Source organism: Balaenoptera musculus, chromosome 14 (assembly GCF_009873245.2).
Source record: "Balaenoptera musculus isolate JJ_BM4_2016_0621 chromosome 14, mBalMus1.pri.v3, whole genome shotgun sequence".
NCBI lineage: Eukaryota > Metazoa > Chordata > Mammalia > Artiodactyla > Balaenopteridae > Balaenoptera > Balaenoptera musculus.
The window spans coordinates 50308657-50324474 of NC_045798.1; the positions used below are offsets into that span (position 1 = coordinate 50308657).

At 38.0% G+C, this 15818-nt stretch overlaps 1 protein-coding gene across 12 annotated transcripts in view; it reads left to right on the top strand.

Moving 5' to 3' along the window:
* The window catches only part of DTNA (dystrobrevin alpha), a 280781-nt gene that overhangs the window by 155144 nt on the left and 109819 nt on the right, over positions 1–15818 (top strand). For all 12 annotated transcript variants that reach the window (XM_036874580.1, XM_036874578.1, XM_036874582.1 and 9 more), the window contains exon 4: positions 11055–11135. In XM_036874580.1, the coding sequence (XP_036730475.1) occupies positions 11055–11135 (81 nt within the window). The remainder of the gene's footprint in view (positions 1–11054; positions 11136–15818) is intronic.

Here is a 15818-nt window from a genome sequence, read left to right on the forward strand (position 1 = left end):
CTCTTGGCCATCTATATGTCTTCTTTGGAGAAATGTCTTTTTAGGTTTTCTGCCATTTTTGGATTGGGTTGTTTGTTTTTTTAATATTGAGCTGCATGAGCTGTTTATATATTTTGGAGATTAATCCTTTGTCCGTTCATTCATTTGCAAATATTTTCGCCCATTCTGAGGGTTGTCTTTTGGTCTTGTTTATGGTTTCCTTTGCTGTGCAAAAGCTTTTAAGTTTCATTAGGTCCCATTTGTTTATTTTTGTTTTTATTTCCATTACTCTAGGAAATGGATCAAAAAAGATCTTGCTGTGATTTATGTCAAAGAGTGTTCTTCCTATGTTTTCCTCTAAGAGTTTTATAGTGCCCGGTCTTACATTAGGTCTCAAATCCATTTTGAGTTTATTTTTGTGTATGGTGTTAGGGAGTGTTCTAATTTCATTCTTTTACATGTAGCTGTCCAGTTTTCCCAGCACCACTTATTGAAGAGACTATCTTTTCTCCATTGTATATCCTTGCCTCCTCTGTCATAGATTAGTTGACCATAAGAGCGTGGGTTTATCTCTGGGCTTTCTATCCTGTTCCATTGATCTATATTTCTGTTTTTGTGCCAGTACCATATTGTCTTGATTACTGTAGCTTTGTAATATATCCTAAAGTCAGGCAGTCTGATTCCTCCAGCTCCATTTTTTTCCCTCAACACTGCTTTGGCTATTCAGGGTCTTTTGTGTCTCCATACAAATTTTAAGATTTTCTGTTCTAGTTCTGTAAAAAATGCCATTGGTACTTTGATAGGGATTGCATTGAATCTGTAGATTGCTTTGGGTAGTATAGTCATTTTCACAATATTGATTCTTCCAATCCAAGAACATGGTATATCTCTCCATCTGTTGGTATCATCTTTAATTTCTTTCATCAGTGTCTTATCGTTTTTTGCATACAGGTCTTTTGTCTCCCTAGGTACGTTTATTCCTAGGTATTTTATTATTTTTGTTGCAGTGGTAAATGGGAGTGTTTCCTTAATTTCCCTTTCAGATTTTTCATCATTAGTGTATAGGAATGCAAGAGATTTCTGTGCATTAATTTTGTATCCTGCTACTTTACCAAATTCATTGATTAGCTCTAGTAGTTTTCTGGTGGCATCTTTAGGATTCTCTATGTATAGTATCATGTCATCTGCAAACAGTGACAGTTTTACTTCTTCTTTTCCAATTTAGATTCCTTTTATTTATTTTTTTTTCTTCTCTGATTGCTCTGGCTAGGACTTCCAAAACTATGTTGAATAATAGTGGTGAGAGTGGACATCCTTGTCTTGTTCCTGATCTTAGAGGAAATGCTTTCAGTTTTTCACCATTGAGCATGATTTTTGCTGTGGGTTTGTCATATATGGCCTTTTTTATGTTGAGGTAGTTTCCCTCTATGCCCACTTTCTGGAGAGTTTTTATCATAAATGGGTGTTGAATTTTGTCAAAAGCCTTTTCTGCATCTATCGAGGTGATCATATGGTTTTTATTCTTCAATTTGTTAATATGGTGTTTCACATTGATTGATTTGCATATATTGAAGTATCCTTGCATCCCTGGGATAAATCCCACTTGACCTGGTGTATGATCCTTTTAATGTGTATTTGGATTCTGTTTGCTGGTATTTTGTGGAGGATTTTTGCATGTATATTCATCAGTGATATTGGTCTGTAATTTTCTTTTTTTGTAGTATCTTTGTCAGGTTTTAGTAGCAGGGTGATGGTGACCTCATAGAATGAGTTTGGGAGTGTTCCTTCCTCTGCAGTTTTTTGGAAGAGTTTGAGAAGGATAGGTGTTAGCTATTCTTTAAGTGTTTGATAGAATTCACCTGTGAAGCCATCTGGTCCTGGACTTTTGTTTGTTGGAAGATTTTTAATCACAGTTTCAATTTCATTACTTGTGATTGGTCTGATCATATTTTCTATTTCTTCCTGGTTCAGTCATGGAAGGTTATACCTTTCTAAGAATTTGTCCATTTCTTCCAGGTTGTCCCTTTTATTGGCATAGTGTTGCTTGTAGTAGTCTCTTAAGATGCTTTGTATTTCTGCAGTGTCTGTTGTAACTTCTCCTTTTTCATTTCTAATTTTATTGATTTGAGTCCTCTCCCTCTTTTTCTTGATGAGTCTGGCTAATGGTTTATCAATTGTGTTTATCTTCTCAAAGAACCAGCTTTTAGTTTTACTGATCTTTGCTATTGTTTTCTTTGTTTCTATTTCATTTATTTCTGCTCTGATCTTTATGATTTCTTTCCTTCCGCTAACTTTGGGTTTTGTTTGTTCTTCTTTCTCTAGTTCCTTTAGGTGTAACGTTAGATTGTTTATTTGAGATTTTTCTTGTTTCTTGAGGTAGGCTTGTATAGCTATAAACTTCCCTCTTAGAACTGCTTTTGCTGCATCCCATAGGTTTTGGATCATCGTGTTTTCATTGTCATTTGTCTCTAGGTATTTTTTGATTTCCTCTTTGATTTCTTCTGTGATCTCTTGGTTATTTAGTAATGTATTGTTTAGCCTCCATGTGTTTGTCTTTTTTACTTTTTTTTCCCTGTAATTCATTTCTAATCTCATAGCGTTGTCAGAAAAGATGCTTGATATGATTTCAGTTTTCTTAAATTTACTGAGGCTTGATTTGTGACCCAAGATATGATCTATCCTGGAGAATGTTCTGTGTGTACTTGAGAAGAAAGTATAATCTGCTGTTTTGGGATGGATTATCCTACAAATATCAATTAAATCTACCTGGTCTATTGTGTCCTTTAAAGCTTGTGTTTCCTTATTAATTTTCTGTTAGATGATCTGTCCATTGGTGTAAGTGAGGTGTTAAAGTCCCCCACTGTTATTGTGATACTGTCGATTTCCTCTTTTATAGCTGTTAGCAGTTGCCTTATGTATTGAGGTGCTCCTATGTTGGGTGCATATATATTTATAATTGTTATATCTTCTTCTTGGATTGATCCCTTGATCATTATGTAGTGTCCTTCCTTATCTCTTGTAACATTCTTTATTTTAAAGTATATTTTATCTGATATGAGTAATGCTACTTCAGCTTTCTTTTTATTTCCACTTGCATGGAGTATCTTTTTCCATCCCCTCACTTTCAGTCTGTATGTGTCCCTAGGTCTGAAGTGGATCTCTTGTAGACAGCATATATATAGGTCTTGTTTTTGCATCCATTCAGCAAGCCTGTGTCTTTTGGTTGGAGCATTTAATCCATCCACGTTTAAGGTAATTATCCATATGTTTGTTCCTATTACCATTTTCTTAATTGTTTTGGGTTTGTTTTTGTAGGTCCTTTTCTTCTCTTGTGTTTCCCAGTTAGAGCAGTTCCTTTAGCATTTGTTGTAGAGCTGGTTTGGTGGTGCTGAATTCTCTTAGCCTTTGCTTGTCTGTAAAGCTTTTGATTTCTCCATCGAATCTGAATGAGATCCTTGTCGGGTAGAGTAATCTTGGTTGTACGTTCTTCTCTTTCATCACTTTAAGTATATCATGCCACTCCCTTCTGGCTTGTAGAGTTTCTGCTGAGAAATCAGCTGTTAACCTTATGGGAGTTCCCTTGTATGTTATTTGTCGTTTTTCCCTTGCTGCTTTCAATAATTTTTCTTTGTCTTTAATTTTTGCTCATTTGATTACTATGTGTCTCAGTGTGTTTCTCCTTGGGTTTATCCTGTATGCGACTCTGCGCTTCCTGGACTTGGGTGGCTATTTCCTTTCCCATGTTATGGAACTTTTCGACTCTAATCTCTTCAGATATTTTCTCTGGTCCTTTCTCTCTCTCTTCTCCTTCTGGGACCCCTATAACGTGAATGTTGTTGTGTTTGATGTTGTCCCAGAGGTCTCTTAGGCTGTCTTCATTTCTTTTCATTCTTTTTTCTTTATTCTGTTCCGCAGCAGTGAATTCCACCATTCTGTCTTCCAGGTCACTTATCCGTTCTTCTGCCTCAGTTATTCTGCTATCGATTCCTTCTAGTGCAGTTTTCATTTCGGTTATTGTATTGTTCATCTCTGTTTGTTTGTTCTTTAATTCTTCTAGATCTTTGTTAAACATTTCTTTCATCTTCTTGATCTTTGCCTCCATTCTTTTTCCGAGGTCCTGGATCATCTTCACTATCATTATTCTGAATTCTTTTTCTGGAAGATTACCTATCTCAGTTTCATGTAGTTGTTTTTCTGGAGTTTTATCTTGTTCCTTCATCTGGTACATAGCCCTCTGCCTTTTCATCTTGTCTATCTTTCTTTGAATGTGGTTTTTGTCCACAGGCTGCAGAATTGTAGTTCTTTGTGCTTCTGCTGTCTGCCCTCGGGTAACAATTGATAAGAAGAACAATTGATAAGAAATTTTGGCAAATTCAGGTGACTGCAGCACATACATGTGTTAAACATCTACTCGGAGCTCATAACCACAAGCAGGAGAAACAAAAATAAGAACAAAAAGGCAAAGAAATAAAATTAGGAGTAGCACAGACTCACAAATAAACCAAAAAATAAAACTAAACCAAAAAAAAGAAAAATGTGTGGCCACATACTTTGATTAAAGCAATTTTGGGCAAGTTGCCCTAAACCAAAATTTCCCCTCAGTATAGTGCCCTAATTATCAGTTTGCTTAGTACCTTAGATTAAAACTGAAAAGTAGTTTTCAGTTAAATGTAAATGTCATTCTCACCTTGGCCTTTTCAGCCATCAAGTAAGTTTATCAGGTCAAATAATTTCATCCAACTGGTTTTTAGCAGAATAAATTGTTTGTTCTCGGAGTCAAGCTCCCTTTCTTCTCTGTTCTTCTGCTCTGAGAGCACATTTACTCTGCTTTGTATGACACTTACTTACAAAGAATTTACAAAGGAAAGTTTTCTGTATCACTCATTCACATGAACTTCTCCTTAGGGATGGACGCTGGACCTTTCCCTTCAAACCCATCCAGCTTAGATGCTGAATCAGTGTTGGTTTAAAAGCGTCAGAGCACCGGATAAGTAGGTTTTAATGGGAGGGAAATGATTGGAAAACACTCTTTCAGAACATGGAAGGCTGCCTAACAAGATGAGGAACGTCCTGGGGAGAAAGCAGAGTGATACCAGTGGGCTCTGAGTGGAGGAGGGACCAGAAACCAAAGGGAGGCAAATGGAGGTTCTCAACAAACACTGTTGCATGGTTCAAAGGCAGACCGTCCTTCTTCAGAATGTTGACAGCAGTCAGCATGTGCATAGTTGGAATGGCACCTGAAGCATGATTTTGCAATGCACACTATGAGTTTTAGGAAAACTGATTTCAAAAATTCAAGGAAATGACGTGAATGATCCCACTCCCATGAGCCATTGTGGATACAGTGACTATTTTCACTTTCATCTTCATTTCTCATGCTCTTCAGCACTTTGGGGATGTCAACACCATGGGTCACCATCCTGGAAATTCTTCCTTATGTCACCACCGTAGTCTGGTCTCCTGTTTTTTCTGACCACTCTACTTCTCTTTTTCTGTCTCTTAGTAGCCTCCAGACCCCCTGAAGTCAGATTTTAACCAAAGTTTTGTTCTTGACCAATTCTCTCCCTATACAGTTTGACTTTCTTTCAAGGCTTCACAGTTATTGTTATGGTTCTCAAGTGTTCAAGGCGTCCTTCAAAACCGCATCCCATGTTCTCAAGAACCAGCTTATCCAGAATAGTCAGCATGTAAAGTCAGTGTCCCTTCCAGACTTGGCTTCTCGCTGTCAAATCTTCTGCTGATGAAGCACCTTGAGATAGGCTCACCATTAGCTACATTAACTCCCCATCATAACAAAGCAATGTCCCACCAAGGCTGCCACTTTACAGTATTTCCAAAGCCACACAGTCCTTGAACAACTACCAAGGGCGCTGTTCAGAAGTGGGGAGGAAGTTTCTAGCCCCAAATTTGTGCCTCATTTTGTTATCTAGAATGTGGAATAGCCCTACTTGTGCACACAGTCTCCTCTTGGGAAATATTCCCAGTCCTGGCTCAGTTAAGGCACTTTGGTACATTTTATATGTTTATTAATAATTCCTGGAATATAGTCCATATTAAGGAGTTCCATATCCATATATCCAACTGACACTGGATATCTCCACTCGGACATCCCACAAGCAACTCAAACTCTGTAAGCCCAAAACTAAACCCTTCATCTTCCCACACCTACAGACCTGTTCCCCCTTGTTGGTACCTTAGCTCAATGAGGGCCACCCCATCCCACTGAGTTGTCTAAGGTAGAAAGTTGAGCATTATCTTTGACCCCAAAACTCCTTTGCCTGCTCTCTCTCCCTCTCTTTCTCTCTTCTGTCTGTCTCTCTCACACACATGTACACACACACACACATCCAGTCAATCATCAAGCATGAAAAAGAGTTTAGACATGGAGTTCATAGGCTTCATCTTTATTCTATAAATATTTGTTGGGTGAGTTTGAAAAATGAGTAAGAAATTTAAGAATCTGAATGATTTTATGAAAGGTTTTATAAATGAGCTATGAAAACATATAAGGCAAAACATATATGAATTGTGTGAAACTGTTCAAAGTGTAATGAACGAAGCTAAAGCCAAAAATTAGATAAGACGGGTTGGTTGGTTGGCTGGCTGGCTGGCTGGCTGGATGAATGGATGGATGGATGGATGGATGGATGGGTGGAAGGAATGAAAGAAGGCAGGAGGAAGGAAGGGACAGAGGGGGGAGAAAAAATCTTGAAAAGAAGAGCTAAAGAAAGGAAAAACAGGATTTGCAGAAGGTAACAATGTGATCAATCAGAATTTCTGAACTTGCATCTTTGCTTTCCTCTTTATCATTTTTTTCCAGCTTTGAGGAGATGTTGCAAGAGCATCAACTTGCCTTAAGTTTTTCTTATGAAAAGTTTTAAATATATACAGAAGTAGAGAAAATACTATTCGTCTCTACCCTTAATTGTTTACCCCCCGCCCCCACCATATAATTATGAAACAAATCTAATCTAAGATATTATTTAGATGAGTCAAGTCTCCATGTTTTAAAGAATTATAGCCCAGTGATATAATAATAATGGAAAAAACACTATACATTTGAGAAATAATTAAGAGGACATTGCCAAAAAATATGGAAGTTCTGTACTATTTTTTTATTAAAAAGGAAGAATTAGTTTCTTGAGAGTATAGAGTGTGAATTTGATGTAGGTTTCAAGATAAAATGGGTTTTTTTCTTCAGAACATGGACAAAATGTAGTGGTAATCCTAGACATTTTAACATGCTAAGAATAAGGATTACTCTATTGACCTCATTTCCTTATTCATTTTTCCAAATTCCACCTTTTTTATAAATGAATTAAGTCAGCTAATTTCCCTTTTTAATAAGGTTACTGGACTGCTAGCTCAGGAAAATACCATAGGATAAAAATGAACCTTAATTTCAGCAAGATACTAACAAAAGTCTCTTAGGTTGTGCATGCATTGGAAAAACATGAACTGGATCTTCGTACAATTAGGTAGGGATTGTGCCCATGTTGTGACCAGGTCTAGAGGAATAAGTAATGGATCCATCAACTTGGAGGACAGCCTCCAGTTGTATTCTGGAAGACTCTGTGGCCCTGGTCAGGTCTTAGATTTTAGGCAATGACTTGGACACAGAAGACATGAGACTACTCTCAAGGTAGGCTATGAATTTATAGACTTTCAAGAAGAGACCACACATGTCAAACTGAACTAAGTTCATGGTTTATTGGGCCAGAGACAAAGAAATTTATTTTAAACAAGGTGGGTAAATGGAGCAAGAACCTGCCCAGCCTGTCTCAGTACAGCTTTTTTGGGTTCCAGAATCCATGATGGATCCCATGGTTGCCACTTACATGGTCCATGTGAGGCAATGGGCTGTTGTATCTGAAAAGCTAAACTTCACTGCTCACCACGTCCCTTTTAATATTCAGGGCTTACATCCTCAGCCAGGAAGAACTTTCACAAACTGGAGGCATTGACAGACCTCCAGACTCCTTCCTGAGGCTTGAACAAAACAGAGGGTCAGTTGAGTCCACATGGTGATGGGCAGAGGAGAGCATTCAGTACATTCCTGACCCTAAGCATCATCTCTATGTCCCTCTTTACTGCATCCTGGAGAGCGGCACCTTTGCCAAATGCCCCCTAGGACCTCTATGAGATGGAGGAGCAGAGGAACAAGGGTTTCTATTCTCAGAGGATGAGGTCTTGCTGGAACTAAGAAACTTAATCGTGTACTGCATCACAGTCGTTTTATACCCGGAGCTTAAATCATTATTTTTGAAGAACTTACATAAATCATCTATGTCCCTAATGTCTTCTTTTAAAGGATTATTTACAGATATTGAGATTCTCTTGATTATTGAGCCAAACTCAGCATCACTAAAAGTACATCTTCATCCAGGGGTAAAAGATTTAGCGTTCATGTATTTCTGATGGTCTCTGTGTCTCTGGTTATCCAGCATCCTAGAGAGTTCATTTCCCACATGAGCCTCTCAGATTTACAGAGGACATGAAACTGGGAAGACCCTTTGAAATGCCAGTGACAAAAATCAAAAATTTTTTAAATATCAGAAAGGTTAGAAGCATGAGCTAAAACGTAAAAGAAACTAAGATTAAATACGAAGTCCTACCTTTAGCCCCCAAATAAGCATTTAAATAGAAAATAGAAAAGACCTAACTTAATAAAAGTGCATATGATTTTTAAAAGCTAGCTTTTTTAATGAACTGCTAGCTTAATAAGAGCCAGAAGAATGAGCTCTCTATGAAAAAATTGCATCAGTAAATGTCCTCATCAATGATGGTAACTATTGTATTCTATACAGTCCATACAGGTGAGGCAATAGCTGTGGCATTTGGGTTAATTTTGTATATCTCATTTCAAGGAGGTATTAGCCAGCCATAGAACAGGATAACTTGAATGTTTAAGGGTCTGGTCTCCAACCCGTGTCTGATGATAATGAGAATAATAGCAACATCCATGTATTGAAGCCCATTATGTGCCATGCTCTGTGGTAGACATTGTGTTGATACTTGAAATGGCTTTGGACTTGGATATCTTCAACCTAAGAAGGTCAAGGATAAGCTACCTCCCCATCTAAACTTTAAACTCTGTGATGACAGAGACCTTTGTACATAATGTCCAGATGGTAATGAAGATGCTAATGATGATCATGATAGCTGCTTCCCAATCTTTGAGGAATAAATTAATCAAGTTTATAATAGACAGGGAGAAAATATTATATGGCTCCAGAAGGGAAACCAGATCAAACGGATTGAAGTTATAAGGAGGCAAATTAAAGCCCAAATATAAAAAAGAAATTTCTATCACGTATTGGTGCTCAGAAATGACACCTGCAACGTTATAAGGAGGTCTGTCTGCTATTAAGCGCTCACTAGGTACCAGCCACAGAGGTTACCAGCTGGTAAAGTTGATACTATTATCCTCATTTTATACATGAAGAAATCGGATGGCAAGTAAAAACTTGTCAAAGTTCACACAACAAGGAAGAGAAAGATTAAGAGTTACTGACTTTAAAGCTCATATATTTTCACTAAATTATAATCATCCCTATCATTGGAAATACTCTTACATGGACATTGGATAAATGTCCATCTACTGAGAACATGTTTAAGCAAATTCCTGCATTGGGTGAGGGTAAGTCCTACCTCTTTGATCCTTCGAGCACTCAGTATCAATGAGTCTGTTTGTCAAGTAATAAACTCTCATAAGAATGAATGTTTAATGATCTGCCTCATAACACCATAGAGTAATAGAATTATTGATAGTATTTTTTATGAATCTAAAGAGATCAGTTTGAGGTGAGGGAATGATAAATGCTCTCAGTGAGGGACACTTGCTAATTGTTCCCAAGTTTCATTAGGAAAGCACTTAATTGGCCTCCTAATATAATTGCTTCTAGGCCGGTTCATTTACTTGCTGCCCTAACTCTTCTATTCTAAAGCATTTCTGTAGCACATTTACTGGTAAAAAGAAGGTTCAATACATGTCAAAATATAGCCATGTGCCTTAATATCTGTTATGAACCATAAATGTGGGCTTGAAGAAAGCCAAATAGTTAGAAGTAGAGAAGAAGAAGAAATTATCCCATTCAGAGGAGGGTGGGAGGATGGCCAGGAACTCAGGTGTTGATTTAACAAGCAGCCCATCTGCAGGGGATGGTGAGGAGACCGGCCCAAGCCCGGCAGAGGTTCAGGGGGTAGAGAGCAGTGGGAAATATTGTGGGGTGGGGTACATAGGATAGAAAGAGCCTGCAGAGGGGCTTGGATTCTGAGCTGAACATTCAGCCCTGGTGCTGCAGGCATCAGAAGCCATGCTCGATTCTTGAGTAGAGGAGTGGATGAGGAAAGTAGTTCAAGAATGTGGGGAACACGCTATGTTAGGGAGGAACTGGAAGCCACAGTGTCAGAAATAGCAGGGGTTGTTTTTAGAAAGGAGTCTCCTCTGAGGTTGACAGGAAGCATTGCAAGATAGACAGGAGTAATAATGCTGCACTTACTGTGTGCCAGGCAGTGTTCGCAGCGCTGTAGGTTATAGGCACTCATTTATCCTTTTAACAATCCTATGAAATAAGTAGTAATATTATTATCAGTCCCATCTTCCAGGTGAGAAAATTGAGGCTTCTAAAAACAATTGGCCTAAAGTCACCAAGAAAAGATGACCAACATTCAGCCTGTGCTCACCTCACAACCATGCTCTAATGATCAATCACAGTGTACTTAAAATGATTATCTGATGATGTTACTATCTGGTATCATCTAACTGTTTTAAGTCACAGCTTGAGCAGATTGTTCTCAGAAGCAGCATACACCACAGGGCTGAGTTTGTGTTCCTTGGCCCACGAACATAGTCAATAACCTGATCTCCGTGCTGGATACACATGCTCCCTTCCCGCAGAACCTGAGGAATATGGGACAGACCTTTCCAAGTCTTAAAGTTAAACTTATATTCTAATAAAGATAAAAATCAAATTAAGTGTATAGTTTAGATCTGTAGTTGTTTTATTTATAAACATTATCACTTTCTTTCCACACGCATGGCACACCACATGTGTACGTTTTTCTCCCCTCAGGGGCTCAAGATCTGGATCGCATCCGACTCTCCACCTACAGAACAGCGTGCAAGCTGAGGTTTGTTCAGAAGAAATGCAATTGTAAGTATGCCAGTTGTTTGGACTAATTACCCTCATGAATCCTGTAGTTTACATTTGTTACTTAGTTTATTAAAAGTAGGCTTGCTTGCAAGTACTGATAAAAATATGTTTATACAACAATAAAAGGAGTATTATGATACACAAATGGTAGAAAGACTATTCCCAAGTAATTCTGAAGGCTTAATGACTCAACTGCTAAAGTATTGGAATGGATGAGCCTCTGGATATGTATATAATCCTGCCCTTGGAATGGTTTAAATCCGGATGGATGGTTTTCTTCTTTTCTCTAGCTTTGGTATTATAAATGCAGTGCCATCAAAATCGTTTCAAAGATTTTAGAAAATATCAGACATTAAGTCCTCCTTATATTTCCTTTACAAATATAGGAAAATGTCTACAAGCTCCTGGAAAACATTTAAGTTACTTTCTGAAACTACAAAAATTAGCCCTTTGTATCAGAGTATTAACTACTTTTGCCTACATCAGACAATAACAAGAGAAGAGGCAATACTTAAAGAAACAAAGAAACTTGCTTCAACTTTTTCCCAAACTTTAACATGTAAGCAGCAATCTAGCTCACCATTCACAGTGAGCAGGTTCGCATTCCTTGCCAGGTCAATGCTTCCATCAGATTATCACATCCATTTTCTCTTGGAAAATATATTGCTTCAAAGTTCATTTATATGAGCTTACTCTTTCCTTTTTTGAAAACTGACTGCTATAAAAAATTAATAACTCTTCTCATTCTCTAATTAGTATCAGGTGAATTTTAAAATTGAAAACCGTAAAGTTCTCCTGCATACATAGACATAGTTCTTGAATATGTGGCAGGGAGACTAGGCACTTGGTGAACGTAGAAACCAGCCATGTCCACATCTCTACCCTCCCAGAGTCTCCGGCAGATGCTGCTTGGGGCCCTGGGCAGACCCCACCCCCCAGCGGCAGGCTCCTGGGTTTACAGGTAATCATGACTATGGAGGTGGGCAGGGTCCGGCTGCTCCTCAAGTTACAGCTTATTCTCTAGCCCCAGTAGCTAGAAATGGGGCAGGACAAGAAGGGAGAAAAAACTTAGGTGGGGCAAATATCAAAGATGTGTGTTGACTCCTCACAGGAAGCTAAACCAGTCCCCCAAAATGCAGTGAGAAGAACACTACAGATGTGGGAAGGAATCTGGGGTTGTACTTGCAGTCCTGGGTGTTGATAAGTCATAAAAGCCCTTTCGGGGACTGGTGTTAAAGGACAAGGAAAATGCTCCCACAGAAGAAAATCTTTCCTTCTCCCCTCAACCCCATCACCCATATTTAAAAAAAAGAAAGAATGTCTGTGTTTCCAGCAATGAAAAAGTGATGGGATCCTCCCACTTTCCTTCCTCATTACCACTCCAGTGGCCCTCAATATAGAGGGAGTTCTGTCCCCTTAAAGCTTTGCCATGCAGAGCCTTCCTTAGACTACTTTCAGTAGAGATGGGGAATTTTAAAAAGACATTACAAAATGGTAAGGATGAACAAATTAATTAATTAAAAGGAAAAGAAAGGAAGGAAGGAAGTAAAGAAGGGAGGAAGGAAAGAAAGATCAAAGGAAGAAGGGGAAAGGAAAAGAAAAGAAAAAAACCCACATTGATTTGGCAACCCTGCAGCCAACATTACAAAGGGCTCACACTGTTTGCCCTAACTGGGTCCAGCAACCCACAGGCCATGTCCCATTCCTCCTACTCTCTGATAAAGCCCCTTTCTCATTCTTGGGCACCTCATTTTCCGTTACCTGTTCTTCTCTGGCCCTCATCCTTATTCTATATCCAGAATTATGTCATAGTCTCATTCACCCTCTTGGAAAACAGTGGAGAAAACAGTGACCTTCTTGAAAAGCAGCGTTCATCCATCCTTGTCTAGTTGCCCCTCACTGCATCCGTTCATTTACCCCTTAATTTAGGAAGCTTATAGTGAGTTCCTACTATAGGTTTGCTCTGCACTAGGTACCAAGGATAGAACAGTGGTGAGTAAGATGTGATCCCTGCCTTAACCTTGCCCGAAGTCTAATTAGATAGATGGATGTTTAAACAGACGTATAAAACAGTGTGGAAGTTTAATGCTAGGAATAAGGACGTAGAGTGTAGGACCACTAAGAAGGCAGTGCCCTGTCCTGGGTGTGAGGGCTGCTGACAGGAGTTTCCTGGAAAGAGCGGAGCCTTAAAGAATTAGTAGGCATGAGGGAAGTGTTATTTGCTTTACAGTGTACCTTATAAATATCATACGTTTTTAGAAGGAGGAAAGATATTACATTCTATACAAACTAGACAAAAGTAAGGCTCAAGGCAGAAAAACAAGCCTATGTTGAGTGCTCGGCTAAAATTAAGTTTCATTTTAAAGTTGTTTCTACCTTGATCAGAAGGCTTAAATGCAAGCACTATATGTGTTTGCTGAGTTTTCCTTCCTGACAAAAAATATAGCAGTTGTGATGTTGAGGTACTTGCAAAACGCTAACACAGTTGAGCCTGGTTTATCTTCATCACAGTTGAAGTCTTCCTTTTAGGAAGATAACCAGAAGCACTGATGGTTGTGACACATTAGTCAGCATTGAATATACACCCCTGTATTAGAGAAGGATAATTTCTGTCTGCAATAAAACCTAACCCACAATAAATTTTGGTACCTAATAATGGAGTTTTACTCTGCAATAAAAGAAGTAAGAAAAAAATCCAGAAAGTGTGCTTGTAAGTGCATTGTTTTATTGAAAACTCTTACATTGTATTTACTTCATGGAAATCAATAGACCTTAACTGAGAACAGGTTGTTTATTTTAAGGCCCAGACCTTATTTACAGGTAAAATTTATTTTGTATATTAACAAAAGTAAGCTTTAAAACTACATAATGGAAGAAAAAACATAAAAACTGACACTTGTAAAGTTATCACCTAGAAAAAATAAATATTGCCTGGGTATAACATGGAATGTATAGATTTTTAGGAGATTTCTTTTTTATCTAAATTTAAAGATCAAAAGAGTTAGTTAATTCCCCATATTTTCTTCCCCACAGTGCTTGCCTACTCTGTTTCTAGAATATTGATTCCTATCACTGACATTAATGTTCATTTTGTTTAATACAATTCCTGACGGATGCTGAGAATAACTCGTTGTCAGTGTTCTAAAAAACTCTAAAGGAGAGGCCAGAAAACCATGGCCATGGATTGAATGTGGCCCAGCATCTAATTGTGTATAGACTGTGAACTAAGAATAGTTTTCACAGATGAGTATTTGTAACCTATTTGATAATAGGGAACACTAACTTGTGACCCCAATTAAGCAAAATGCTATCTCCCCAAAATAATTCTATTCTTTTCATTGGTAGATGTGCATTTTTTTAAAATTGGGCTCAATTATTATATTTTTAATTCCATAAGTAAAAATGTTGTGGAAACTTATTTTCTCTACATAGTATCTACACAGTATTACTATATAATATGGTGGTGTCTCTTGGTCCACAAAAAACATTTACCAACCTCTGCTAGAAAAGAAAAGTTGTAAGAAGCCCATCTTTAGCAGACTCACTGATACAGAGAACTAGTGGTTACCAGGGGGAGAGGGAAGTGGGGAGGGGCAATATAGGGCTGGGGGGTAAGAGGTACAAACTATTATGCATGAAACAAGCTACAAGGACATATTGTACAACATGGGGAATATAACCAATATTTTATAATAACTATAAATGGAATGTAACTTTTAAAAATTGTGAATCGCTATATTGTACACCTATAACTTATATAATATTGTCAGCAACTATACTTCAAGTTTTTTTTAAAAGCCCATCTTTTTTTTTTTCCTCAGACAAAAGATTCTTCATTTCTTCAATTTTTCTCCATAGGCTCTGTTTTCCGAATCAGCTTTTCCCTTTACCATTCATCTTGGTACCCTGTCTTGCCTTCCCTCCCCTGTCATGGCTAGCACATTCTCTAACAGAATAAAGGAATGAATGTGTCTGAAAACTAGGGGACAAAATTTGGCTATTCTATTTTCTAGGGGGAATGGGACAGAAGGGAGAATACAATAATATTCCCAATACTCCTTCCTAATCAGCACCCTTCTCTTTAGCTTCCAGGTGTCCTGGTGACTTTCCACAAAATAAAAACCCTATATACCGTTTATGAGCATGTATGAAAATGGCAGCATATCAGCCTTTATTTTGAACAAATAACCGTCTTCTACTAGAACATTATTTCCTCGGTCAGCATTGACATGGTAAATGACCCAGATACCCTGTGATGTCAGCAGATCTTTTTTCAGAAATTACTTTGGAGTCAACGAAACGCAGCCGTACGTTCGGGAACAACAAAAGGCAACAAGAGAAATCAATCAGAAATCTCTAATCCCTACTGTTTAACAGTGGGGACAAAATAGTAAGGAGGCAAGAGGATCCTCTCCTCCACACCCACAGCAGATGTTGCACCATCTTTCGTTCCTCTGGTTACAGTGTGAATTTTCTTTCTATCACTCATAGCAATTCAAATTGGATTCAAATTTTGTTTAAAAGAAAAAGAGGACAAAAGGTATACGTTTGCATCTGGCTTTCTCAAAATAACTTTCCTCTAGTAAATGAAACATTTTTTAAAAGTATCCTTCATTCAGATATCATTTAAAGTCAGAACACATGCTTTTGTCTGTAACATCTCTAAACTTCTTTCAGGATTTC